Raw genomic sequence first — 25434 nt, forward strand, 5'->3', positions numbered from 1 at the left:
CGGAGAAGGCGTACAGGGCGTGACGGGCACGCGATCGGCGCCTCGTAAGGCCCTTTCAGCTTTCCAGTGCCGGTGGACGCGCATTTGCGTAGACAAACAAGAGACTACTCACGAGCTTAGATATCGGGTATCCCTCATCGAAAGCCGCGTAGTTTATCACGCCACGAACAGCCACGGTCGGCTGGCTCAGGCGATCCAGACGGTTCTTCTGTTTTCGCGACGTGAGCTTCACATTCCCCTGAAGACAAACCGGGCTCGCCTTAAAAAACGAAACACTCTCAAGAAGCGTCTGCCTCCGCCTTTCCATCAGTACACTTCGACACACCATATCTATATATATAGTTATGTTAGTTACGTTATGCGCGTGAACACATGCGAATGTGTGACGGCATTCGTGTGGTGGTGTGGAGGACGGGCAGCCCTTCGCCTGAGGCGGGGAAGGCATTATTTTTCCTCTTTTGAGACTCCTCAATGAGACAGTATCCATTATCTGCGCTAGCTGCGCACCGCCAGAAAATGCATTGCACAGCCTCCTGCGTCCCGCTGTGTCTCGCATTCATATTGTGACGGGCGTGAGCCCCTGCATTCGCGTCGTCGCGTCCTTTTTTCCTTCTCTCTAATGCGCATTATCGCTCTCTCCCCGATGAAGGGCGCGAAAGCGAATTCGAGACAGCAGGCGCCATAGCAGCTGTACACGCATCCACTCGACTCTCTCCTGGCGCGCTCCTCTCATTTTGATTCGTTATAGAAAAACGCGAAATGTCAAAGAATACTTCGACTACACTGCAGAGCAGCTGCTGGTATCCGGCGCGCCGTCTCACGGAGGCGACGACGAACTGCAAACGCCATTTCGAGCTTGGAGACTTAGCGCTTGCCTGACTCCTCAATTTCTCGGGAGCGCATTCGCTCGTTCTGACTCAAAGGTGACGATATGCGTGGGCGAAACCGGTCTGTCCTCCTCGACGTACTTGACCGAAACGGAATTCACGCAGTGCCTCTCGTTGCTCTCTGTGAACCTGAACAAAAAAAAACACACGCTGCGGAGTTGCCGTGAAAGGGCGGCCTTTCTCCAGTCCGTCGCTCGGTGCCCAAAAGAGGGACGTGCCCAAGAGGCACTATCGCGGAAGGAAACTCAAACCTCGACGCGCCAGACTTGGCAGCACGAGTCGCGTTAAGGCACACCGAAAGGAAAACGATAGGAGCGTCACGGGGGATTGTGCACAGAGAGCGAAGTTCGCGTCCAATCCGTCAGTGCCTCCTGCTCCTCATTTTTGAATGCGTTTTTACATCTATTTCGCTGTCTCACCCCTCTCCTTCAAATACGTGCCCGAGGTGGCTGCCGCAGTTCGCGCAGAGGATCTCTGTGCGCTTCATGCCGAATGTGAAATCGTTTTTTGATATGACAGAGCCTGAAGTCACGCACATCCGTCTCAAAGATTGAGGCAAATTCTCTACCAGCAGAGAGACGAACTTCGAAGCACACAAACGCAAGTCGCAGGGTGAACCTCTCGACGACACAACGACGCGACGCGGCAGAGACCGTGGAAAGAAGAACTAAAAAGAAGACGCGGACGCAGGACTCGAAGCGAGGGTGTGGACTCCACCTAAAGAGCAGGCCTGGGGGCGCGGATGAGAAGCTGGCAAGCGACGAAGCGGAATCGAGAGCAGAAAATGGAGCGCAGTCGAGAGGACAGACGCACCCTTAAAGAAACGATCGAACGCAGGCCAGCCGCAGCCCGAACCAAACTTCGCCTTCGCAGGGTAGAGCGGGTGGCTGCACGCGGCGCATGCAAAGAACCCAGTCTTCGGAAAAAAAACGGTTGTAGTAGCCTGAAGAAACAAACATGCCGTACGCACAGACCGCGGTGTCCGTTTCCTGCGGATTTTACTGTAAATACAGCCAATGAGACACGCCCGAAGCTATAAAATGCACCCGTATACACCTGCCCAGAACTCGTACACATATGTATATGCCTATGTGTATATATATATATATATATATACATATATGTATGTACACGCGTGTAGAAGTAACTCGCTGCGAGGCGTGTGCCTGCCGCCGTGCCGGGGCATTTCGACCCCACAGCCAGCATGGTTATGGGCAAGTGAATGTCGTTTCTGCGAAACGCGCAATGATCTAAGGGTGATCACCCGGCAGTTATAGACCTGCGTAGATGTCTTTGTTTACCGGATCCAAGTTCTCTTGTGCTTTTCATGACCATCATGTCAGTGCATTAGCAGAGCATAGTTACTACCGCCTCGAATCGAAACCCTGTGCCACGGAGGACGACATTTAACAACACCGGGGACTGACAGTGCACAGGCAGAGCGCGCGTCGCTGAAGACGCGTCAGCAGATGCAGTTGGAGGCAAGGAAGAATGGGACCACGCAGGAGTCGCGAAGTGCGCACGGGTTGATGCAGACGTGCCTCTGCACGCATCGATAGGATACATAACTCTGAATGCCAAGGCCTGGATGACTTCGTGACCGCCGCAGACTCGTGGAGGTCAGCGTACCTGTATGGGGCGCCTCAGTTCCTTTCATGCGCAACACGCGAAATTGCTCAGCTGCAGAGGAGCAATGCGCCAAGGAGCAAAACATTGGCTGAAACAAAAACGGAGAATCGCACAAGAGGGAACCGAAACACGTGACAACGATTGACCAGCTGATAGCGAGGTCGGGGACCTGCACGCTCATATCCGTGTGCAGATAATACCTGTGTATATCTGCACACGGATATGAGCGTGCAGGTCCCCGACCTATACATACATACATATATATATGAATAGATATATACATACACATACGTGCATGTACAGTTGAATGTGTGGGGGGCATGGAGAGGTGGGCATGGTCGCTTATGTGTATGTGGGTGTGTGTGGCTGAAATGAAATATGTTTCTGCCTGTGTGTCTCACGGGTGAGGAGGCTCTTCCATTGTTCTTCGGTCTTCGCCCCTGGAAAAGGCACGACGTCCCTCTTCACATCGACCTCGCGCGGGGCTGCCTGCGCTGCATCCGCGGACGCAGAAGGCGGCGAAGCGCCGGACTCAGGAGAAGCCATTCTGGTAGTGAGCGACGCCGTTGAGCGCGATCTGCCGGCGAAGCAGGGGAACGTCTTCGCAGGCTGCGACAGCCTGAAGAAAGCGCGGCACAGAGGAAGAAACCGAGCAACGACGCCGGGAAGCCGGCATACACAGTTGCGCGTGTTGGGAGTGGAATAAAGATCGAAGTGCGGCACGCCGGAACAAGAAGAACTAGAATACTTACGTGTGAGATAGACTGAAACTGCCTCGACGGCTCACACTGCCTCCGCTGCGCGCTGGAGCACACAAACGCAGGCAGGAACTGAGTCTTCGCGCGAAGGAAGGAACGCAGGTTGGCATCGGAGCAGAGAAAAAGAAGCCCAGCGCAGCGGCAGGTGGAGCGGATGAGGAGTACTGCAAGACCGGAAAAGTCAGCAACTGTACGAAAAACCACAGCGTCTGTGCAGCGCGTGCCGGCAGGCTTAAAGCCATCTCGTGTTCGGTAAGCGCAGATTCATTCCACGCATTTAAAAAGGACCGGTAGAAGAAATCAAAAACAAAAAGCAAAGAGACGCGAAACGTGTTAGCACACGATCTGCGCCGCCAGAATGCGCTCTTCACATGCCTCTGCGCTCGCGGCTGGCGAGCGACTCTCCACGGAAGAAAGACACCGAACGCGAGAGAGCTGAGTGATGAATCTTCCCAAGAACGCTAGCTCTGGCGCTTCGCCTTAGGTTCATCCGTGAACATGCGAGGCAAAGTGGTGGAAAGCGGGGCTGTATCATAACATTTTCCTTCTTCGTCGCGGCGTCGCGTGCCCAGCCACCTACGGAATCTCGAGTGTGTTTGCGGCTTTTGCGCAGCAGCACGTCTGTCGATAGGATGACCATCGAAAGAGGTAGCCAAACAATGTTTAGTCCATGGAACTGTCACGGAGCGCGAAGAAGGCGCGTGTGAGCTTGCTGATGCAAAAGCAGGCATTTCGCGGCGGGGTGTGTCTTATGGCGTCAAGTCTCACGAGTGTCGCGATCTCCCTGTGACTTAAAGAGCTGGATAGCGTTTATACCTACGCGCTGCAGTGGAACAGCTTGTGTGTCACGGCCTGAAGTCCATTGTGGAGTGTTGGATTGCGTCAGTTCTTCGCTGCCGCGCCGCCCTGGGAGCTTTTTCGGTTCTTCAGAAGGCCTTCACGCTGTCAGCAGCCGGACAGTGGCATCGGCAACGGCATAACTGTTCCCTCTCTGTTTCTCACGAACAAAGAGGCAGCCTCACGAATCACCTTCGCAAAGAAGACACTGGCGTTCGGTGCCTTGTGACCGCGCGGGAGGGGTTTATTACCACCTTCGGTAGGCTAGCGTGCGGCAGCTCTCAGCTTCGAGGCATTTTCAGAATCTGCACCGCCAGGATCGCCAGCTGATAAGCATTTCCCTCGTCACTTCAGTCTTCGCGTGACTGCTCGCAGGCCCGTCGTCGCAATGATGAGCGGGTACAGACGGAAGGCTTGAAGTTGGACAAGCGCTCGTCGTGGTAAAGGGGCGTTGCCGCAACCATGTTTTCATCGCGAAAACGGAATTTCGCTGGAGGGAGAGCCTCTCCCAACCGCCGGCGTACGCTTCCGCCATTCGGTGACAGTGATTACCAAGTTATTGGAACAGAAGCCCAAGCGCTTTGCCTGGGGGGTTGTTACGTTCCGTACCATGCATTAATATAACAAAGATAACCAGGGTAATCAGGTGTCCTTCTTGGCGTAACGTTGATTCCTAGGGTATGCATAGGGATGAAGGTCGCTGGCCTTCCCAACCGTTAACGGAATAGTGTGCGTAGACGACAGGTTACGGCATCCAACTCAACACCGAAGCCCCTCCTCAGCTTTCTTCAACAAGAAGCAAAAGAGCGGTGCGGGTTCTCACATCTAATCCGTTTTGGAAGCATGTAAGCTGCGGTGCTTCTTCTAGACGAATCCTTACGGTGCGTCGTCGCCTCTCGAGCTGAGTTCCGAAAAGGGCGACTCAAAGGCACATTCAATAATCACGAAAAAAACGAACACACAGTACAGATACCGGACCAGCTCTAGTCACTCTGATTCTGTCCAGAAGATCGTCTACAGGCACATCCGATCGATATTGCCTCCATGCTTTTTGTCAAACGCGGGCATCTGAGAGTGCGTACTGGTCCTGTTAGTTCGTACCCGGTAGCCGACGCGTCACAGTCTCCGCAGAGGATCGACAGGCGCACGTGCCCCTGCAGACTTCTCTCGCGTGCGCGTGAATACACGTATGCTGGAACCGCAGTGTTCGGGGAGTGGAGCGGAGGCGCGGCTCTATCAAAGTGAGTGCTAGGGGAAGCACAAACAGGAAACTGTGGGCTGTGGAGGCGCGGGAAGCCGCTCACGCTACCGTGCTGAAGTCGCTTCTGCCTTCTTTTTCAGCACGGCGGCTGCAGCAAAAATAGCTCTCCCGCACTCGCGAAAGTCGGTCTAGCAGTAGCCGAAACGACCAAAGAGAGCGCCGCGCGCAGATGCGTCGCGGGCCGACCGACGGCACGTAGGCGCACTGTTGCCGAGAGACCAAACAGGAATTACTTCATCAGGTATACGGACAGCTGAGCGTGGTATCGATCCGAGATCGAGGCCACTCACAGTGTCACGGGGGGGAGGCGCGACGGGTGGGGGGGGGGGGGGGGGGGGGGGGGGGTTACGGGGGGCAGGAAAGCTAAACACTCTCTTTTCGGCGACGGAGAGTGAGCAACGTCGGAGCGTTCGCGTTGTTCACCTGGTTAAATAAGGCACTGGCGACAGGGCAAACCCTCCGCGTTCTGTGGTGCCCGTTGTTCGATGCGCCGGACCTTCGCGTCAGCTGCACTACGTATTCCTAGCCTGGCGGTTCGAAAAAGCTGCTCAGCCACTGGCCAATTACAAACCGCTTTTTCACACTATATAAATACAAACAGGGGACATCAAGCCACCGACGTTTGCAGACCTGTCGGGCTCAGACACTCACTCATTCGTGTGTAGGGATGCCAGCGCCAACGCCTGAATACACATCTACAGGCGTGTATACACATATATGGATGTATATAATAATACAGACATAGACACTTGCAGACGCACACTGCCCTCCACGCGAGCCATCAGGCTGTGTAGCGAAAGGGGTACCTTTCTCCGATGCCCGCTCGAGCGGCGCGCGATCGCCGACAAGAGGAGGACACGCAAGTCTCGATATGGAACATGAAATCACACAGACAAGCGCCTTTGCTCTGTAGCCAAGCACCTGTTTCATTCCAGTGGCCCTCTGGCGGCAAAGGGCTGCGGCATGCTAGAAAACCCCCTGACGCCGCACCCCTGACGGCAGGCGATCGGCAGAGCAAGACGCCATGAAAGGAAAACGAAACGCCACACTGCATGCCGCCAAAATACTACTTAGGTACATATATTTGGGTGTGCAAGTAACCCCATCCATGGAGTTCTCCTGCACAGATTTAGACGCGTCCTCTGCGGTCTTCGCAGGAGATCGGTGCGGGTTCGAGTCCTCCGCATGAGACGCACCCCGCAGAGTAAGTGAATCTTGACGCCGCACCGCCGTCAAGAACCCACTGGCAGAAAAGCAACTCGATGGCAACAATTGCAATCGAGAGCAACAAGGTGCAACGCCCCTCCCTGCAGCCGCCAGCTTCGCGGCGGAGGCGAGCCGCCAGAGAACGCAGAACTCACACGGGGCATGCAGATGGAGCACGCATGCGATAGACCCGCTGGCGCACGAAACTACCTCGCGCTCGGCCGCAAAAACATGAGCATGTATACACTGGCGCCAGCGTATATACACACATACGTCTATGCATATATATACATATATATCTATATATATATATATATAGATAGATAGATGTTCATGTTCAATGAATGCATGAGGACTCAACTGTATAGGTGTGTCCAGGCAGAGTCGAACAAGAACGAATAAATCTCTTCTCATGACCCCACACGCACAGCATGGTCACTGCCAGGAAATAAGAGACAGAATAACCGGTGGAGCGATGATGTGACGCACCCCACACCGTTCAAAAACAAGAGAACAGACACTTCGAAATCGTGCGAACACGCATTTCCATATCGCATGCCTCCCGGACATCCTGCACATTCTGCCGCAGACGCGCATCGCCCTCTCCTCCGGGTCACCTCTCAACTACTCGCTTTCCCTGGCCTTCTACACAAACGCCTCAGCACGCAGCAGCTGCCGAAATCCACGCAGGGCGTCGACACTCGATCCTGTTTCGTGCGCGGCGTAGAACGCGCCGCCTGCGAGTGAAAGCGAAGACGACTCGAAGAAAGGCGAGAAAGCGTCGAGCGAGTCGGGCATGGACGCACTAGTGGCGCTTCTGAAGGCACACCACACTCAAACCTGAAAGCACTTTACCTCAATGAACGTTAGGAAACGATCTACACATATACCACGCCCTTCACATTGGTGTTGCAACCCAGGCGAGCGCCCTCGAAAAACGTCGACTGGCGCTGCATGCGCTGCGAAGCTGATGCGGGACAACGGAGGACGCATCGCACTCGCCCCTACCTGAACACCTGCCAGCGGCACGCTCACGAGGGCGACCGCGCCAGAGACTACAGCGCACAGAAGACTGCGTCGCACGTTTACAGAAGGCACAACTGAAAAGAACACCACGACTGCAGACTAGGAGGCGAATAATTCGACTCAAGCTCAACTCAAATGCTTGCGTTACGCACGAAAGCGGAAGAGACAATGCGTCACAGCCTGCCTTCTTTAGTCGTGAAGCTGAAGGGCGTACCTAGATCCACCCCCGGGAGACGCGACGCTGGCGTAGAGCGGCTGAACGAGGAAGTGCGGCGCGCAGGGGACGCCGTTCTCCGTTGAGCACGGGGTGAAGTTGCCACGCCAGCAGCATGCCGAATTCTCCCGTAGAGGCAGACCGGCGCAGTCCTAAAGAGAGAAAAGAGAAATATTGTAAGGCGCCTATCGCAGCTGGGAACCACAGGCACACAATCCCGCCACACCTCCGCACGCACGGCAGGTCCGTACCCCACAAGGAAGGCCGCGAGAGATAAACGTCTACACAGCCTGGCTAAAGTGAGACGTCTTCGCAGGCTCACGAATGAACGACCGCCGTAGGCAGCACGCGAATTCTGAAGAGTGGACGAGTCAGGGAATGGGGACACGACTCTGGCGCGCTACGCGCTCAGCAACGCAGACTCGGAGTCTCACCTTGAGCGTCGCGCAGCACTGCCTTCCGCCGTCGAACGGGAAAGGAAAAAACGTGGAACAGGTCGCCGCCGCAGGTTCGCGAGGCTCTCCCCTATGCTCGCCAGCGCCTTCCGAAGGCCCTTGCGAGTCCCCCGCGGTGTCCCCCCTCGCCTCCGCGACACCCTCGTGAGGGGACGCCCCAGGCTCCATCGGCAGAGGCCTGTCCGGACCTCCAGCAGGCGCCAAAAGGCGCTCGCCGAGCATCAGGAGCTCCGTGGGATCTGACGACGACCAAACGGAAGAAAGCGCATGCAGAAGAAGGGATCTTGTGCGCGGGGAGCGAGGACGCGACGCTCCGCTAGAGCAGGTAGCCAGAGGCGAGCAGCAAACGCATGCCAAAGTCGAGTGCGAAAGCGAAGGAAAAGGATGAGACAGATACGCGCACCTAGTGAAAGTGCGAAAGCAACTATACGCAGTCGGCGTGCACGAATCCGCTGCATGATCCCAGAAACAGGACGCAACGTCAGAGCACAAAAGGGCCTTGCTGGGAGTAGGAGACACACAGACCGAGGCGCAAAAAACCAACACACACACGAGGGAAGGGTGTTTTTAATGAGCCTCAAGCTGTCCAGGGGCAGAACCTCTCGAAACAGGCAGACTTGACTGCACACCCGAAAACACGCTGTTATCCCGTCATTCCACGTGAGATCACGCATATCCACGCACATACACATACCCGTATATCTGTCCATATCTATCTACATGTAACTATCTATACTTCTATATTTGTATATATTTTTTCGTACTCCAGGCACTGACAAGCGGAAATGGGTGCAGCGGCCGACGGCAATGCCACCATGCGTCGCGAGGCATACATGCGTTGCCGCCGCTAAAGGAGGAGATACAGGTCCGCACGGATCCCCGCGCCCACGGAAGTGTCTGAAGCTCCGCACGCGGTGGCTCGTCCATGAGACGCTAAAGCCGACAGCGTTCGCCGCTGCGCGCAGCGAACCCTTGTCCTTTCGCAAAGTCTGCTTACGGGCGCACGGCGGTGCAGCGCACCGAACTTGTGCCTCCTCGCGGCGGCAGCAGTCGTCGTCTTCGTCGCCTTCGTCGTCCCGCGCTGCGGCTTCCGGCGGGGAGACACACCGCGTAGGGCAGCACCGCTCGCCCGTCTCTTCGCCGACCTCTATCACCGGAAACGGCGTCTCGAAAGGGCACGATTGCAGCGGATACGCAAGAAACGAAGCCAACACGGGGGAGAGCGGCGCAGCGACGACTGCCGCTGGCGACGGCGAGAACGACGCATGCAGCGACCCACGCGAAGCGACAGACGGATGCGACAGCTCGCCCTCGTCCTCGCCCGCCGCGCTCTCCTCTGCGGACGGCGCCGGAGTCGCTTCCCACGCGCCAAACTCCTTCAGGGCCTACGAGAGGAGAAACCGAAGCAACGAAGGCGACCATGCAGTGAATGGCCGCGCGCGGCTCCAGTCGACGCGGCCAAAGTGAAAAACGCAGCGCAGACGGCGACTGCGAGGCTCGCCGCCAGATGCGCGACAGAGAGCGCCACGATCCCTGCAGCTCAAGGCGCGAGCCTCTGCGATCTCAAAAACAAGGACGAAGCCCAGAGAGCGTAGACCGCGCTCCGTTCGCACCCGCACAGGGGCAGAAGCCATCGGCCTGGGTAGGATGCTAGCGACCGACCTACCCTTCGTGTGCCTCTCTGTAAGCCGCCCTCCCCTCTCGCTGCCGCGCGTGTCCCTGTTCCCCCGTTTCTAGCTCTTCAGGTGCTGGGCGTCTCCCTTTGCGACTTTCTTCCCTTGGCTCGACGCGGCGTTCTCAGAGCCCTGCCGCGTCTCTTGCGGCCGCTGTCTCTCTCTGTCGCCCGTCCCCTGGCCCTGAGCGCCTCGCCTGCCGGGGACGGCGCGAGGAGGGAGCCTGCGGGGTCGAATGCGGCGTGCCTTCGCGTACCTGCAAGCTCCGCGCCTGCAGGTCTCTGCGCAGGCGGCCGTTGGACGCGTTCGCGAAGGCAAACCAGCGCACATCGAAGTAGTCGAACTCGAGGGCGTCGAACATGCTGAGGGGGTACTTTCCGGCGGAGAACGCGAACTTGCTAAAAAAATCCGACGTGTGCCAACAGTGGATGTGCAGCGCGGGCGCGGTGCGCCAGTCGACGTCCGCGGTCGAGACTGAACCAAAAACCGAGAGCAGCTCGCACCATCAAAGAGAGCAAAGGCAAGAGTCTTCACAAGTCCCTTGAAGGAATGCGAAAAGGAGAAAGAGCAAAGGCAAGAGTCTTCACAAGTCCCTTGGAGGAATGCGAAAAGGAGCTAGAGAAGTCGTGAACGCACGCGCACGCAAACGCGCGCAACGGCCATCTAACTACATATATATACATATACATATACATATACATATACATATACATATACATATACATATATATATATATATATATATTGAATATAGCATGCGTGCACATCGGCATGCGCTGACGCGAATGGCCTCGAGTCTTTGCACGTGTGACTCTGTCTCCCCGGAGTCGTCTCACCCGTCACAGCGTGGGTAAAAGACAATCCAGGAAGCTGCACACGTTTATATATATATATATATGGATACTGCGAGTGCGCTGCGAAGCAGCCACCATATATACATCCCAGCTCCTGGGGTACGTGCGTACGCGACAACAGATATATGCGTGTAACGGTCTACATGAAAATGTGCGTAATGTGAATGTGGGTTTGCATGTGCTTACGAGTGTCGAGGAGGTCGCCGCGAATGAAAAGAGCTTCGCGGTCGATGAGGTGATTCAGCGCCAGAGCCGCAGAGTAGAGCAGCAGGACGCCTCGATACCAGTCCGGCCAAATACCTACCGAGCGACGAAAGACCGGATCTACTTTGAGAAGGAACTCTCCAATCTGCAGAAGCCAGAGACCCTCGCCACAGGTTCGCTCCTCATGCGGTGCTGCATTTCGCACATGTGTTTCCTCCCCTTCTGCGCTCGCTTCTGTGGAGACGTCGTGCCTCAAACTCTGTCTCAGCGTCTGTCTCTGTGTCCGCCGCTAGCTGCATTTGCGCCTCCCCCCCCCCCCCCTCCCCCTCCCCCCGCCGAGGCGCTTCGCCTTTCTTTTCCTCACCTTGACTGTAAGACGCGCAGCCTGAACCATGTCAGCAGGCCTCGCGTACCAGGTGCTCCCGACGTTTGTGAGGCCCTGGTACCGGAGCCCCAGAATCGCGGCGTATCTGGGCAGCATCCGGCGATTCTGCGACACCGTGTAGCCGCCTTCGCCGGTGAAAAACGCGAACTTGACTTCGCCCGTCGCCACCGATGCCGCCTCGTTCGTCGGGTCGACTCGCCGCGTTCGCAGTCCCCCCACATCGGCTCCACGCGCCGCGTTCGCGTCTTCGCTTCCGCTCTCAAACTGCTCCACCCCTCCAGCGTCGGTCCCCGCGGGCGGCGTCGCGACGTACGCAAGCCACGGCGTGTTTTCGCGCCGCAGCAGCGCAGGCGTGAGGAAGGTATCGTTGTCGCTGCGCATCGCGAGGTCGTACTGAAGCAGAATCCACTCGAGCAGCGGGTGCGTGAGCGCACTCACCGAGTGCATGGCGGGGTGAATCGCCCACAACTCACTCCGCTGAGTCGCCTCGATTGTCAGCCGCACCACTATGCAACGGCTGACCGACCCCGCCTCACGCGGACCCAAAGGAGGCGCCGAAAAAGGCGCAGTGTTTGGGGGTCTCGCGTCGCTCGGCGAGCCGCGCCCTTGTCTCCTCGCGTCTCCGCGGGCTTCGGGCGTGGCGGGGCCCCGAGCACGCGGTCCGTCCGCAGACCCCTGGCGGGTCTGCGGGTCCTCGTCTTCCCAGGCGTGCTCGACTTTCGCCCAGGCTGTCTCCCTGCTCTGAGAGTCGTCGTCGCTCTCGAAGAATAAAGGCCGCCGCTTCGTTCTTTCGCGGACCTCGCGCTGGCTCGCGCGTGGCCTCCTCGCGAGCGCGAGCTGGAGGCGCGCGATGAGGTCTCGACGAAAGTTTTCGAGTGAGCCGAAGGAGGCGAGTTCGTCGCAGATCCATGGGACGTTGGCGGCCGTCGTCGTGCTCTCGGTCACAAACAGCAGATCGTTCACCACTGGACTCTCCACGACGCGATGCTCTTTCGTGTGCAGTCTCTCCAGAGGGTTTTTCATCTGTCGCAGCCTGCGTGGGCGCGGCGCGTCTCCCTCCGGGGCAGGCTCGCCTCGGGGCGTGGCTTCGCGCGCCCGCCTGCGCCGCGTCTCGGCCAGTCGCTGCCGGAAGCGAAGCAGCGAAGGCTGCCAGACCTGGTGGCGCCTTCCCGCGACTGCGATGCCGCTGTGAACAAAGTGCGTCTCGGCGAGCGCGGTGAAGCCAGGCAGCTTGCTGGTCGCGACGAGCGGCTCGCGGGCAGGGTCCTCCGGCACGCCAAACACGTAACGCCAGGACTCCACGAACCCGAATGCCTGCTCAACCTGCTCGCGCGCCTCGCCGCCCAAGTCATACGTCTGCGGCACGAAGAGCATGAACGCGCGCGAGGCTGGGAAGTCGACCCCCGGCAGAGGCTCCGCATGCAGTGCCGCCGCCTCCAAGGGCGTGGCTACTGACGCAGGCCCAGGCGGGATCGCCGGCAGGGCGAAAACAGGCGGAGGAGGCCTTGCAGGGGGCGGTGGCCGCGGCGGCGCGGCAGGCGATGCAGGGGAGACTGGCGAGCCGGACGGCAGAGGGGAGGCGAAGGCCTCGGCTTCTTTCGCAGTTTTCGCGGTTTGCTTCAAGACCAACATGATTTCCTCAAGGCGTTCAACGGGCGACACGTCTCTCCCGGGGCGGCCTAGCGCGGCGGGCGCCGAGGCGAGGTCTTCGGAGAGCAGCGTGAGGAATCGGCCGCCTCCGTAGAGAGGCCCTAGAAGCCGCTCGCGGAGCGAGGCCGCCGGCCGGCGGATGGTGGTGGCGAGCCGGTGAGACAGAGAGCCGAGGGAGAGGCCTGCGCCGTAGGGAGCGAGCTCCGTGTACTGCGCAGGCAACGCGTCGTCTCGAAGCATCCACCGACCCTCACTCTCTCTTCCAGGCCGCGCCCCTGAGAGACAGAGGGCGGAGCGGCAACCGCGGCTGCCACCGTGAGCCGCGCCGACCGTCTCGCCTGTGGAGGTGGAGGCAGCCGACTCCGCCCGAGGCGGAGTCGGCTGAAACGAGAAGGAGCGCCACGAAGGCGGGAAGTCGACACACCACAGCAGACACCCGGATACGCACAGCGCCAAGAGAAGCGCGGAGGAGACGGCGACATGACGCGCCGCACAGCCCAAGCAGGAGGGAAAAAATTGCCGACACCGAGCGCATGCGGAGTGGGTCATCGTTAGCAGCTAAATCACAAACGAACTGTCACGGGGGAGCACGCCGAGGAGGGTTTCCGACCCGCCCAACGCGCCGCACGCCGCTCCAACTCAGGGCGTCCTCCCCACGCGAAGGCGGCGGCGCCCGAGCCTAGCGGGGACGAGAAAAACGCGCGGTGCGGAACAAGGGGAGAGAGGGAAGCCAGCCGGCGCGTCGCGGTGGGCGTCTGTGCCCAGAGCAGCGGAGAAACGACGCCGAAGAAACCACAACGCAGGCGGAAATCGCCGTCCTCTTCTGCACGGCAAAACAGGCCAGCATGAAGGGGATGCACGCTCCAGCGCACATGTGGCAAATGGAAGAAACCATGGATACCCCCAGAGGCCTCATGAAGACACGAAAAAACGTCGCCGCGTGGAGCGAAGTTCATCACCAGAGTCGACGTCGCGCAGAAAAAAGGCGACGAACCAACCCAGACACAGTCCTGCAGCGTCAAACCCCCCCTCTCCCCCGTCTAGCTCCAGTGGTGCTGCTTAAAGAGTGGAAGGGCGGGCACTTGATGCAGCAGCGCGAATGAAAGGCAACCAGGTTTTCCCGCACAGCCTCGGAGAGAGCTTCGAAGGCGGCGTTGTTCAACGCGACATGGAAGCAGTTGAAGGCAGGAGCTCAGTTCTCTGACTATGCAAGAAGGTGAGACATTTAAGAGATGGAAAGCACGGAGCAGCCTGTCCTCAGCCCGTGAGAGCCCCCCGGCGCAGCTGCAGCAGCTGCTCGTCACACAATCCATTCAACAAACAACTCCCTGGGGAGAGTTTCCTGCGCGGGACTCCGTCCTCCGGCAGCCCTCAGGGCTGCGCCGTGGCGCAGGTTGCGAGAAGAAGCCTTTTCTTGCTATTCTTCCGCATCGGCGCGCGGCTGCCACCGCGCAACCTCGGCGTGTCTGAGTTTCCTCAAAGCCTCTCGCGAAGCGGGAGGCGAAGCGACGAAAAGCATCAGCGGTCAGCCTGGCCTCGCAACACAGTGGAAAACGCACGGTCAACTCAGGAGGGGGGGAGAAGAGAGATGGAGGCGTACAGAAAGTTTCGAAAAGGAGACACAGCAGACCGGAGACGGCTGCGGCGAAGGAGGCTTTGAGCGCCGACGGCCTGCGGCAGCGCCACTCCGGAGCGGACGAAACGGGGGGCGAAACCCTTATGCTGAACGTGGACGTGGAAAGAGGAACTAGTGCTCCTGCATCTTCGCGAAATCATCGGCGGCAGCTGGTCGGTAACATGCGAAAAAACGCTGGTCGGCGCGTTTCAGCTTCGCAGGACATGCGCTGTCCGGGCATGGGCAAGTCGACTCGCAGGAAAACAAAGCGCGACGGCCCTTTTTTCAGCAAGCGAAACGGCCGGGTCGTCAAACCTCCCGCGGCCGCCGTTTTCCATTTCCAGTGATGGCGATGGCTCGAGCAGAACGCGGCTGGAGCAGATCTCAACGCGCGCAATGCTGGGCGCGCGTCTACGGCAGAGACGGCCGCTGTGCGGCGCTGCCACGAGCTCGCACACGGATTTTAAGGACAGAGTCAGCGCAGGGGGAATCATCCTCTGGAGCGACGAAGCAACTCCGGTACACGCGTGGCAGCCGTGTCAGTGACTGAAAAGAACGTTCATCGTTGCTGGCGGAACAGAAGTTCGAGCACACCCGCAGCGTGCTCGCATTTCGACCGCAGAGCGCGCTTGCCCGATCTGCAATTCTCGAACTTTTGTCCGGTTCGCGTGGATTCGCTCGCCATTCTGCATGAATGCCGGCCCTACCCCACGCTCCCTCTGAGGAGTAAGAGGCAAGTCTACACTGGATGCGTCTGTTTGCCGTGAGGGGGTATCGTCTTCACAAATGGCAGAGGCTCCCAAAGCGGAGCCACGCGCTTTGCCATCCCGTGGAGGAAGACACGAAGACACGCTCTCGCGGAATAAGCAATGAGTTCATCGATTCTACGAGAGACGCACAGACGCCAGCTATGATGATGGCATCCTGGTTGGTTCCACGTGCAAGAAAGGAACCTCTGTCGCGGCAGACGGGCATGGGTTTGCGATACTTCACCGAACAGAAAGTTAGCTGCACCACAATTCTACGCATCAACTCCTTTGAATTCGTCGACTGGCTTTCCTGAGACAGCGTTCAATTTGTCCACCTCTACGCGAGGCTATTGAGCGCGTGTGAATGGACTACTGTCAATTCCGCTGGTATGCTAATACCCGCCCTCATCGGTGAAGCATTGATGTGGTAACCGTACAAGCACTCAGCTAGTACTGAGAGAGCAATGCCCCTTCGTCCTCAAAACTTCGCTTGAAATGCATCAGCCCGGCCGCTCTGCTCATGGAATAATGGTAGTACGCATGGGGGCAGTCCTGACCGTGAAACGTGCGAAAAAAAAAAAAACTGTAGTCGTCAACAAACCCCACCTCCTTTTCCACACTCTTGTTTCATTGATTAGCGTGTTTTGCTTTTCTGCTCCGTGCCGAGATGAACACCAGAAAATAGAGCGCAAACCCTTGGATAATTCAGCTTCCTGAGAATGTGGCAAGAGGGGCGCACGTAGCCTATTTAGGCTCCTGTTCATAGGTTTCGCTTTCTGCGGAAAAATACGGCAGCTGCATGGTGGCAGTCTTCACTGATGCGGTGCTCTCCTACGCTACGTATAAGCAACCAGCTTCTCTGTCTCTCACAGCCACAGTCACATTTTCACTTTATTAACTGCCCGGACCACAGAGTTCCGGAGTAAAACGAGAGGCCTCCGGCGGAACCGAAGGCTCCCGTGAGCCGAGAAGTGCAGGCTTAACGGGAAAAATTAAAAAGTGTGCTGAGCTAGCGCAGAGCGCAAAACATCCAGATCTCTGTCAGCTGTCAAAGCGACCGCCCTTTCGCCCTCCCGCGTTTCATGGCGGCGAAAGCGGTTACTATCACTCCTTTAAAAACCTCGAGATCGCAGAACACAGCAGCTCGCACCACGGTCGCGGAAAACGAGAGCGCCAGACACGCAGAAATCAACCAAAATCGATGAGCCACGCGCGCCGGCACGCCTGCGCGCGCAGTCGACGCTACCCGAAGGCAGCACCGCGAGAGACTTGAACAGATGGACGCGTCGCGGCCTTCTGGTTGAGGGAAGAGGGAACCGCCAAAACGGCAAATTCGCGAAATTCCTGCCTACCGCGGCCCCCCTGCATATAGCGTCGTCGGGTGGTGAAGATCTGCATGCTCGCGGTAGCCACTCTCCACATCGATTGACTGCAGCGAGTCGAGATACGGCGGCCTATCGCCTGAAGAAAATCGATCCAAAAACTGGAGAGCATGCGATGTGTCTTTTTCATCTTGTGCGACACACCCGCAAAAACCGCTCCCGCCTCAAGGTGGGAATATCTCCAGACCAACGAAAGGCCCCAGCTCCATGAAGTATCTGTGTAGAAGTTCGCTTGTGAAGGAAAGGGCACATGAGACCGAGAACGCAGAAGGGAGAGGCAAGCTCCCGCGAAACACCTGCATGCGCAATGAGTCGGTGTCTCGAGGTGTGCGTCTCAGCGGCCAACCGCGTTCGTCGCATCGCAGATGTCTGCCGTTTCAGAGCCCGTTCTGCGCGGAAGAGGATGCAGCTACCAGCGGCAGACATCTCAGAGTCACTGTGAAGCGTCGCGGTGAAGAAGACCTTACCGATGAGAAGGATCTTCCCGCTCGAGGAATCCTCAGACGAAAGGAACCACCCTGCAGGAACACGAGACACACATGGCAGAGTCGCCAGAGGCCATGAGGGACAGACGCAACACAACGAACCCAGCCCCTGCAAATTCACCAATTCGCGAGAAGCGAATCGTAAGCAACAACACCGACAAAATACACGAACTATGCAAGCACGCTTGCTCAGAAACCGAAAAAACACGTCCGTGTAAGTCACGCAAAACGGCGCTGAGCGCGGCTGCAGACTGCAAGCGGGAGTCTGTCTCTGTGCGACTCCTATGGCTCTTCCGCTCGCGTTCCTCGCTGGCAGCCGAGTCTCTGCGAAGGCGATAAAGACACGACGGGAGCGGCACTGACCGGCAGCCTATCACTGACACCGAAGAAACAAAGGAGTCAACGCGAAGAAGAGGAGCGAGAGCGAAGGAGCACAATGATCCGTTCACATCTCTCTGGACGCGCTGAGCGCTTCTTCTTCTGATCAAAGCAAAGAGTCCCTTCGCTGCCCCTCATGGCTTCCGCGAGTTGCGCTTCTCCTAGCAGACACTATAGCTCCTGGAATTTTGAAGATGACTCAAATTGTGAAATACAGACAACGAAGTCCACTATGACTGAATGCAGTACACACTCTCCACCCCCTTTGGCTGGACTGCTTAAGATAGCTAAACGTGAGGGAGTTCAATATGCTACTAGCCCGGCGGAAGCAGTCTCTGCCTCGGCGTCGCCTGAGATTTCCTCCTCACCCGATCGGAAGTCCCTAAGGCGGAGGCTGAACTTGAGTTGCATCGTGTCCGCGTTCATGGAGGTGAGAACGAGATCTTGTTCGCGTTGTCGGTCGAACGAGAAGAGGACGAGGGAGCTGTTTCGCACGTCGTAGTGCAGCCACACACCGCGCCACGCTTCGTGCGCGATCGTGTCTTCTCGCGCGCTCGCGCCGCTATCCAGATTCAGCGAGACTTCATTCCTCACCTCACGACACTCGGTGACGTCGCGGACGTTGTCTTCGAGAGACACCGAGGCAATGCACAAGGAAGCGTCCCGCGCGCCTGGCGAATACGACGTCGCAAATGCATGCGACGACGCGAACGGCGCCGCGCCTCCGCGAATCGACGGCGCGTGCGCATGCTCACGTCTCTCGAGAGACCCCCCGACCGCCGTGTGGGGAGTCTCCGCTCGGCGGTCGTGAGGCGCGGACGAAACAGGACTCGCAGCGCGCCCCCCGTCCGCCTCCCCTAGATGGCGAGGGGACGGAGACGGCGGCAGCGACGGCGAGCGCGGCGACGATGCCTCCCCCTCTTCGCTTTCTGAGGCGGCCCTCTCGCCTCCCTCTGCAGGCCAGCGGGCCGCCGCGCGGCCGCGAGTCGGCAGCGCATCTTGGGCAAAAACCAGCCTCGCCTCTGGGTGTGTCCCCTCCTCACCAACAGGAGTCCTGGCTCCTCCGCGCGGAGGGGAGAAGAATAAGCTGGGCGAGCTGCCGCCGTTCTCTCCCACCGCCGGACCCCGGTCATCGCGGCCTTCGCGCCGCTCAGAGGGCGAGGAAGGCGCGGCCCTGCTGGCCTCCTCCGTGGCAGCCTCTTCGGGGTCTGCCTCGCGCTCGCGACTTCCCGCCGCCCTGTACCTCTCGGCGTCGGGGGCGAGGCGTCTCCGCACGGCGCCGCCGCCCCCAGCTGCGCCCGCCGAGCGCCTGCGCAGCGGGATGGGTTGAGCAAAGAACAGCCGGCTGTTGGCGGTGTCTAGCGCGAGGAGCTGGTACATGGGACTTCCACAGAAATAGGCGACAGTCCCCACGTCCCGCAGCGCCCGCGCATGCGCTTCGTCGCCGCCCCCCTCTGCGGCCTCGCGCTCCTTCTTATCTTTGCGGCCTTTCGCCCGCCCGGGGCCGTGGGCGTCGCGGGTCGTGTCGCCGTCGTCGTCGCCAGTTCTTTCGTGTGCCCGGGTAGACGCGGAGACGCCGACGCCGGAGGCGGTCGGGTCGTCCCCGCGCCCGGCACTGCCTGGGGAGCGAGCCAGAACGCTCTCAGACACGCGGCGGACGTATTTCTGAATGCTACCCATGCTGAGTCCGCTGACGACGTGTACGCAGTACTGTTGGTGAGGGTGGGGAGAAGACGAGGCAGCTGCAGGGCTTCCTTCCGCCTCTTCATCCTCCCCCGCCGACGCGTCGACGCCGACTGCGCCGCCCGCAACCACCGCCGGCGGAGCTCCGCAGGTCCATGAAATGTCAAAAAAGGGCAGCGCGAGGTTGGGGTCTCCTCGCGGGCGCGCATCCGCGTCTCCTGTCTCCGTCGTCGCCCCGGGCGCCGTCCAGGAGGCGTCGCCGGGGCTCTGCGCAGAGGACGGCGAGAGACCCACTGCGGGATCAAAGCAAAACCGCAGAGGAAAGCGCACCAGCGCGATGAAGCAGTGATCCGCGAACATCGCCGCGCTCGTGCTGCTGCACCCGGGAAGACGTACGCGCCTAAACAGACGCGAGTCCATCACCATGCCGACAATCGAGCCGCCGGCGCTCGGATCCGCGTTCAGCGTCTCCCAAACGTCGGAGTCCCCGCCAGTGCCGTCGGGTCCCCCCGCCGACGCGGGTCCGCCCCGGGCCTGGAGCCCAGACGCGCCCCCCGACGGGGGAGAGGCGGTCGAATCTGCAGCGGCGGCGTGGCCCCCGCCGGGAGCCTCCGCCGGCCCTCGCTCGTCATCCTCCGGAACCGACTTGAAGAACGACAGGAGCCAGTTGGTGGCGAGGTCGTGCCGGGTGAGCCACTGGGAGTCGATGTCGTCCCCGGAGAAGTCGGCAGCTGCCGAGGCGCCCCCCGCGGCGGTTGTCGCATTCGCGCGTGCCGCGCTTTTTAGAGAAAAGCGTCGCCCCGGTGACGCAGCAGCCTTTCCCCCTCCTCGTCTCCCTAGCGGCTGCGTCAGAAGCGACACATCGTCCAGCGACTCGACAAACGAGGGGAGAATCTGGAACGCGGGATGCAGGTACACCAGCTGCAGCTGCGAATGCTCCTCTTTCAGAAAACTTCCCTGCTCCCACGGAAACTGCGAAACAAAAGACAACACATGCAGCACCGCATCACGACGCGCTTCAACGCGAGGACAGAAACATCTCACGCTAAAACCTCCAGAACGACAGCGGCGGCCGGCGAGAGAAGAAAGCAAAGGGAGCGGCGCATGGGTCGCAGGCCCACAACGGGGGCACACCCTGCGACAAGCAGAATGGCGAATCACTGCCCGCGCTCGCAGATTCATCCCTGTGCTGGTTCTGTTTGGTGCGTCTCCGGAGAACGCGCACTTGCGTATCTTGCACTCTAGCTCTTCTTCTCCAGCGCCCTTCTCTCGAGTGAGTTTTCTCGCCGCGTCTGCCTCCTCGGCTGCGCACCTCCGCCCCTGACTCGACCTGTGTCGTCTCCGCCCTCTGCGCACCCGTCGCTCACCTTGTACGCAACTCGGTAGTGGTGTTTCGCGCTCTGCTCATATCTTTCTTGCTGCACGCGAATGATGAAGAGCGTGGAGAGAACGAGAAACATCGTCGCGCAGAATCGAACGCACTGCGCGCGCTGCTCAGCGGCGTCAAGCATGCGCTCGTCGAGGGCCGCCGCGCCGCCTGCGCCAGCGTTGGGCCTGCGGTGAAACATTCTGAACCCAGTTGCGGAGGCGGGCGCCCCTGCAGACGAGCTGCAATGGAACCAAGCGCGGAAGGCGGGCGCGCCTCGAGGGCCTCGCGGCGCCGAGCTGGGGAGGCGACAGAGAACGGTGGTCGTTGAGAAAGACGCGAAGGCGCATGCGAGGGAGAAAACGGCGGCGCAAGAGAGAACAACGGGGAAAAAAAGGATGGCATTGGGAGCGGCGCGGAGACTAGTGGGAAGCGGGGAGGACAGGAATGTGCGCATGCCACAAAGGGGCACGACAAAATTACGGAGACGATGCAGAAGAAGGAGCGCGAGAACGAGAAGGGCGAGAGTGAGGAGCGCGGCCGGGATGCTACCTTGAGGCAGGCGCGTAGGCGGAAGAAAAACGAGGAAGACGTGCGGCCGCGGGAAGCACGTTTCGGTGCACCTCTCCACTGCGTGCGCGCTGAAACTCAATCGGTAGGGCCGCAGCCAGCCGCCTCCAGACGCGAAGACACCGAAAACGCCTTAACGCGAGGGGGTGTTTTTCGAAAACTATAAATTGGAAGAAGAGAAGATCAAACACACAGGGGAGGGAGACTAATTCGTTTTGCGGGTGCGATACGCCTCAGCTGGAACAGTTGTAGAAACGTGAGACAGCCTGAGCCCCGACAATGAGGCAAGAGATACGCGCGACGCTGAGACAGCAGAGGGCGACTGCGAGGGAAAGGAACCAAGCGGAGCGACAGAGAGGAGATTAAAAGGCCAGTATGACAGACGTATTTAGCCGAAGGACAGAAGGAGAAAAGCGCAAGAGAACAAGCAGTGGAATCGCATGCTGGTGAGAGGAGACTAGAGACGACAAAGAAAGAGACGACGATGAAGAAGTAACCCCGAACGGCAAGCGGAGGGGGAGGAACGGAGTCCACGGAAGGCCCATGGGCGACCCGCGGTGAGAACAAGAGACAGACGGATGATGCGTCGCAGCGGACGCCTGGGCGCCCTGCCCTCTCCACCACATAGAAGAATCGCTGGACTGTGCTGCAGATGATCTCGCCGCCTCACGCCGGCCTCTCTTCTGATTCGCGCCCAGGCCCGCTAGCATCGTCATCACGGTTCAGCGGGCGACATCAACGCCAGCACCCCCCCCTCGCGCGCCTTCATTGCACGTGGGTAGGATGGTAAGGATTGGAGACCAAAGTTTCGAGCAGGTGGGCACGGTGATAACCTGGAAGACGGGCGACGCAGCGAAGCCGCGCCAGACACATCTGAGCACACGCCGGAGAGAAGGCGGCACGCGAGGACAACGTTACATAAGGAAGGTCGCGTGTACGGAAGCTAGCAGAAAGGAAACTGTAGGCCTCCACACAGCGAAGCCGCGGAAGGCAGATTATTTCCCTCTGCACATCAGAAACACGTGAGAGAAATGACACCGTTGGTGTCAACGTTGTCGCTTTCCTTCTCAAGAAATCGCGGCAACATCGACCCCCCGAGCCCTCAACATGGGCGATACTCCTTCCAAGCGAAGGAGGCACAGCCTTCTCCGGCACCTAAAAAAAGAAAGAGCTTTTCGCTGAGCGAAGTGCGTGTCCTCCTTCGTTCGAGGGCAGGCGAGGACGCAACGTGGCGCTCCCTCATTGCGGGCGACACAAGAGGCCAGCGAACGCAATCTCGCATGCATCAGACACCGGCGGCAAAATCGGGTCACGGTAGTCGACATCTTATGACATATGAAGTCAGCTCCCTTCCATCTTGAGTATTTAAAAACGCACAATTTCGAGGGTTTCACTTATCATGCTTTGTCGTCCGTAGGTTTCCTCAGTAAACGTTCTATAAATCGCGTTGCGTCGGAAAGTGTGCGCAAAGATGCAAGTGTGGATCGGCACTGCGAGCCCTGTCTCCTGCCGGAAGAATCATTCTCCTTTTCCATTCATCGTCTCCATTATTCTCTTGACAGTACCCGTGTCCCGGAGTATTTGCGCGGCGTCTGTCGTGTTGTAAACAGTTCATCTCCGCACTATCTAATGTTGAACTGTCTCCCTCCTCCCCTCGTCTGAAACCCCGATTGCCACCACGTGCTCAGGGCAACCGGAGACTTCAACATCACGTCTTTACGACAGGGCTGCACATACCATCGTATCCTTCTTGCGGGCAGGAATCTGCGGCGTGGGAGATCTCTCTTGGAGGCCGGTTCACGGTTTGTGTCAGATGCAGGTTCGCACGTAGTGTCAAGCGGCGTCATCTCGTCCGGTGAAAGGTATCGCGCTGTTTCCCTCTGTGTCGACTTCTCACTCGCACACTAACGCCTTTCTAGCAACTTCCGCAGCATGGATGCGCACGGAAAGGGTGTACATACACCTGACTCCTGCTCCTCCTTCAGGAGCAGCACTCTGTTTTCACTGTTTTCCGCTTCGCGGGCCCGATGCTATATCTCTCTTGTCCGCCACTCTGTAGTTTCCCCTGCTTTTCCTGTGTCATCGAGCGTTGCTCTCTGCGCGTCCGCACCTCTTGAGCAGGTTTCCAGCGCCGCCGGCAGCAGCGAGCCGGGGTGCCCCCAGGGGAAGCTTCCAGGATGCCCCGTGTCAGGCGCCTCACCTGATTCGGCCGCGAAGCAAGGCTGTCCGTATGGCCACGGGGCCTCAGAGCCTAGTGTGCCTTCGGAAGCGTCTGCCTCTTCTTCGAAGTCATCCTGCCCTGTCCGCCACGGCTCGGCTTTTCCGGCCTCACGCGGCTCCGCAGCGCTGCCCGACGAGTCTCCCGTGAAGTACCAGCCGGCTCGGAAGTCTTTCTTCTCCTTTTTCTCGTCATCGTCCTCGTCTTCCTCGACGTCTTGTCCGTATGGCATGGATGAGACTGACGAGGCAGCGGGTTCGAGCAAAGGCGCGCAAATCGAAGTGCCCGTCGGCCTCAGTGACGCCCGAGAGAGGTCAACGATCCCGTCCGTCACCGGGGAGAACTGGAACTACCCTTCAGAGAAACAGTTTTACCGGGTGCGTGAAATCGTGTAGGCCAGGGCAGACGGCGGGCAGAATACTCGAAGTGAATCAGGCAAATTCGCAGCCGAGTACTGCGCTTCCTGGGAATTCGTGCCGTCGCGATGTGAGCCGAAACTTGCGCAGATAGGCCCTCTGATGCACGCGTCTCCCAGCTTTCGTCGTGCATGCATATCACTGTTACACCACGCAACCTGTCCACATGTCCCTGTGACGTTTATCCAAGGGCGCCTCCGCAAGACAACCCTGCGGCCTTTCCGCCGCTGGTCGAACCCGCGCAGGCGGTGCAGTGTGTCTGCCGCGTACCTTCTGGCAGTTGGTGTCTGTGAGTCGCTCAAGGAAGATTTGACCCTGTTTATGATTTAAGGGATGTAAAGGTAGCTCGGGTATCTACCTCTAGACCGACTGTCATCCTATGTGGTTCCGTCTGTTCGTCTCGGAAATCTCACCGAAATGTGTCGCTCCTCCTGTCCACTGAGGTGAAGATAAATCTGCGGTGTTCGCCAAGCGAACGGGGAACGCATGCATTGGCGTCTTTACGCGTGTTGAACGCCATGTATTCCTTGTCGTGTGTTTGCCTTCGGGCTGTTTCTGCTTGCACAGGTGACTAGACTGAAGGGCCACACCGTAAGCCCGGATGACATGCCGGCTATCGTGGCGATTCACAACGCCGTGAACGAGCAGACTTGGGTGGAAATTCTGCGGTACGAGGCTTTCCATCAGCGAGAATGTGACAAGCCCAAGCTCGCCCGCTTCGTCGGGCAGCCTGACTCCCTGACTCTGAAGGCAAGAATGAAGCATTTCCTCGGATACGAACGGCCCTTTGATCGCCACGACTGGCTCATTGACCGATGTGGAACTCAAGTCAGGTACGCTTGAAAGACATCACAAGTGACGCACCACCTCACGGCTGCCGCCCCAATCCTTCTGATCGCCCCGCCCCCGCTACTGTCCTTCTCACGTTTGGTGACCGCGCACGCTTTTTCAGGTATTTGATTGACTTCTACGACGGGCGCGCGACCCCGGAAGACGAGGCCAGCGGCAAGGTTGCGATTTACATCGACGCCCGACCCGACCTTCTCAGCAAGCATGGACTCCTGGATCGCGCGAAAATGTTCCTTGTCAAGAAAGGACTATGGCAACAGTAGACTGCCGGATGTGTTTCGTGTAATAAGCGAATGAAAACGACTGCAGGCCGGTTCCCAAAGGAGCCGAAGTGTCTGAAACGCCTCGGTGCCCGGGTCCTGAGGAGACTTCGTGCGTGGCCTGCTGTAACTTCTGTCCTGGTTTTTGTTGTAAGGGTCTATTTCTTGATTTGTTTGAGTGTTGTAGAGCGGCATAGAGGTGTTACTAGGGGTGAAGAATGGCCGCTCTGGTTCTCCCACGGTGTTGTCTTTTGGTTTCTCTGATTACGACGGCCGTTTCGAATACGGGGGATATCGAGTGTCAAAAATGTTGTTCTGTCGCTCATGCCGCATTAGCCCTGCGCATACGAGCTTCTTGCAAGCTGTGAGCAAACTGTCGCGGCTCGCGCGTTGGACGGAACTTGTCATGCAGATGTGCAAACGG

The 25434-nt window shown here is 58.7% G+C and overlaps 4 protein-coding genes across 4 annotated transcripts; 1 reads left to right on the plus strand and 3 right to left on the minus strand.

The window, feature by feature from the left end:
- Positions 1-1702: 1702 nt before the first annotated feature.
- Positions 1703-3516, minus strand: BESB_074960 (putative peptide methionine sulfoxide reductase msrB; the record flags this gene model as incomplete). The annotated part of the gene is made up of 4 exons (XM_029365869.1): positions 1703-1830; positions 2517-2567; positions 2918-3135; positions 3269-3516. The coding sequence occupies 4 exons, from the start codon at positions 3514-3516 to the stop codon at positions 1703-1705; spliced, it is 645 nt and encodes a 214-aa protein (XP_029218353.1).
- Positions 3517-7223: 3707 nt separating this feature from the next.
- On the minus strand, positions 7224-13588 carry BESB_074970 (uncharacterized protein; the record flags this gene model as incomplete). The annotated part of the gene is made up of 7 exons (XM_029365870.1): positions 7224-7395; positions 7819-7970; positions 8253-8512; positions 9271-9658; positions 10203-10420; positions 10987-11149; positions 11369-13588. The coding sequence occupies 7 exons, from the start codon at positions 13586-13588 to the stop codon at positions 7224-7226; spliced, it is 3573 nt and encodes a 1190-aa protein (XP_029218354.1).
- Positions 13589-16751: 3163 nt separating this feature from the next.
- On the minus strand, positions 16752-20899 carry BESB_074980 (uncharacterized protein; the record flags this gene model as incomplete). Its single annotated transcript, XM_029365871.1, has 4 exons — positions 16752-16864; positions 17253-17303; positions 18017-20303; positions 20699-20899. 4 exons carry the CDS (start codon positions 20897-20899, stop codon positions 16752-16754), a joined length of 2652 nt encoding a protein of 883 aa, XP_029218355.1.
- Positions 20900-23080: 2181 nt separating this feature from the next.
- On the plus strand, positions 23081-25013 carry BESB_074990 (putative cytochrome c1 heme lyase; the record flags this gene model as incomplete). Its single annotated transcript, XM_029365872.1, has 4 exons — positions 23081-23086; positions 23389-23862; positions 24469-24734; positions 24854-25013. 4 exons carry the CDS (start codon positions 23081-23083, stop codon positions 25011-25013), a joined length of 906 nt encoding a protein of 301 aa, XP_029218356.1.
- Positions 25014-25434: the final 421 nt, after the last annotated feature.

The sequence above is a fragment of the Besnoitia besnoiti genome (assembly GCF_002563875.1).
Source record: "Besnoitia besnoiti strain Bb-Ger1 chromosome Unknown contig00007, whole genome shotgun sequence".
NCBI lineage: Eukaryota > Apicomplexa > Conoidasida > Eucoccidiorida > Sarcocystidae > Besnoitia > Besnoitia besnoiti.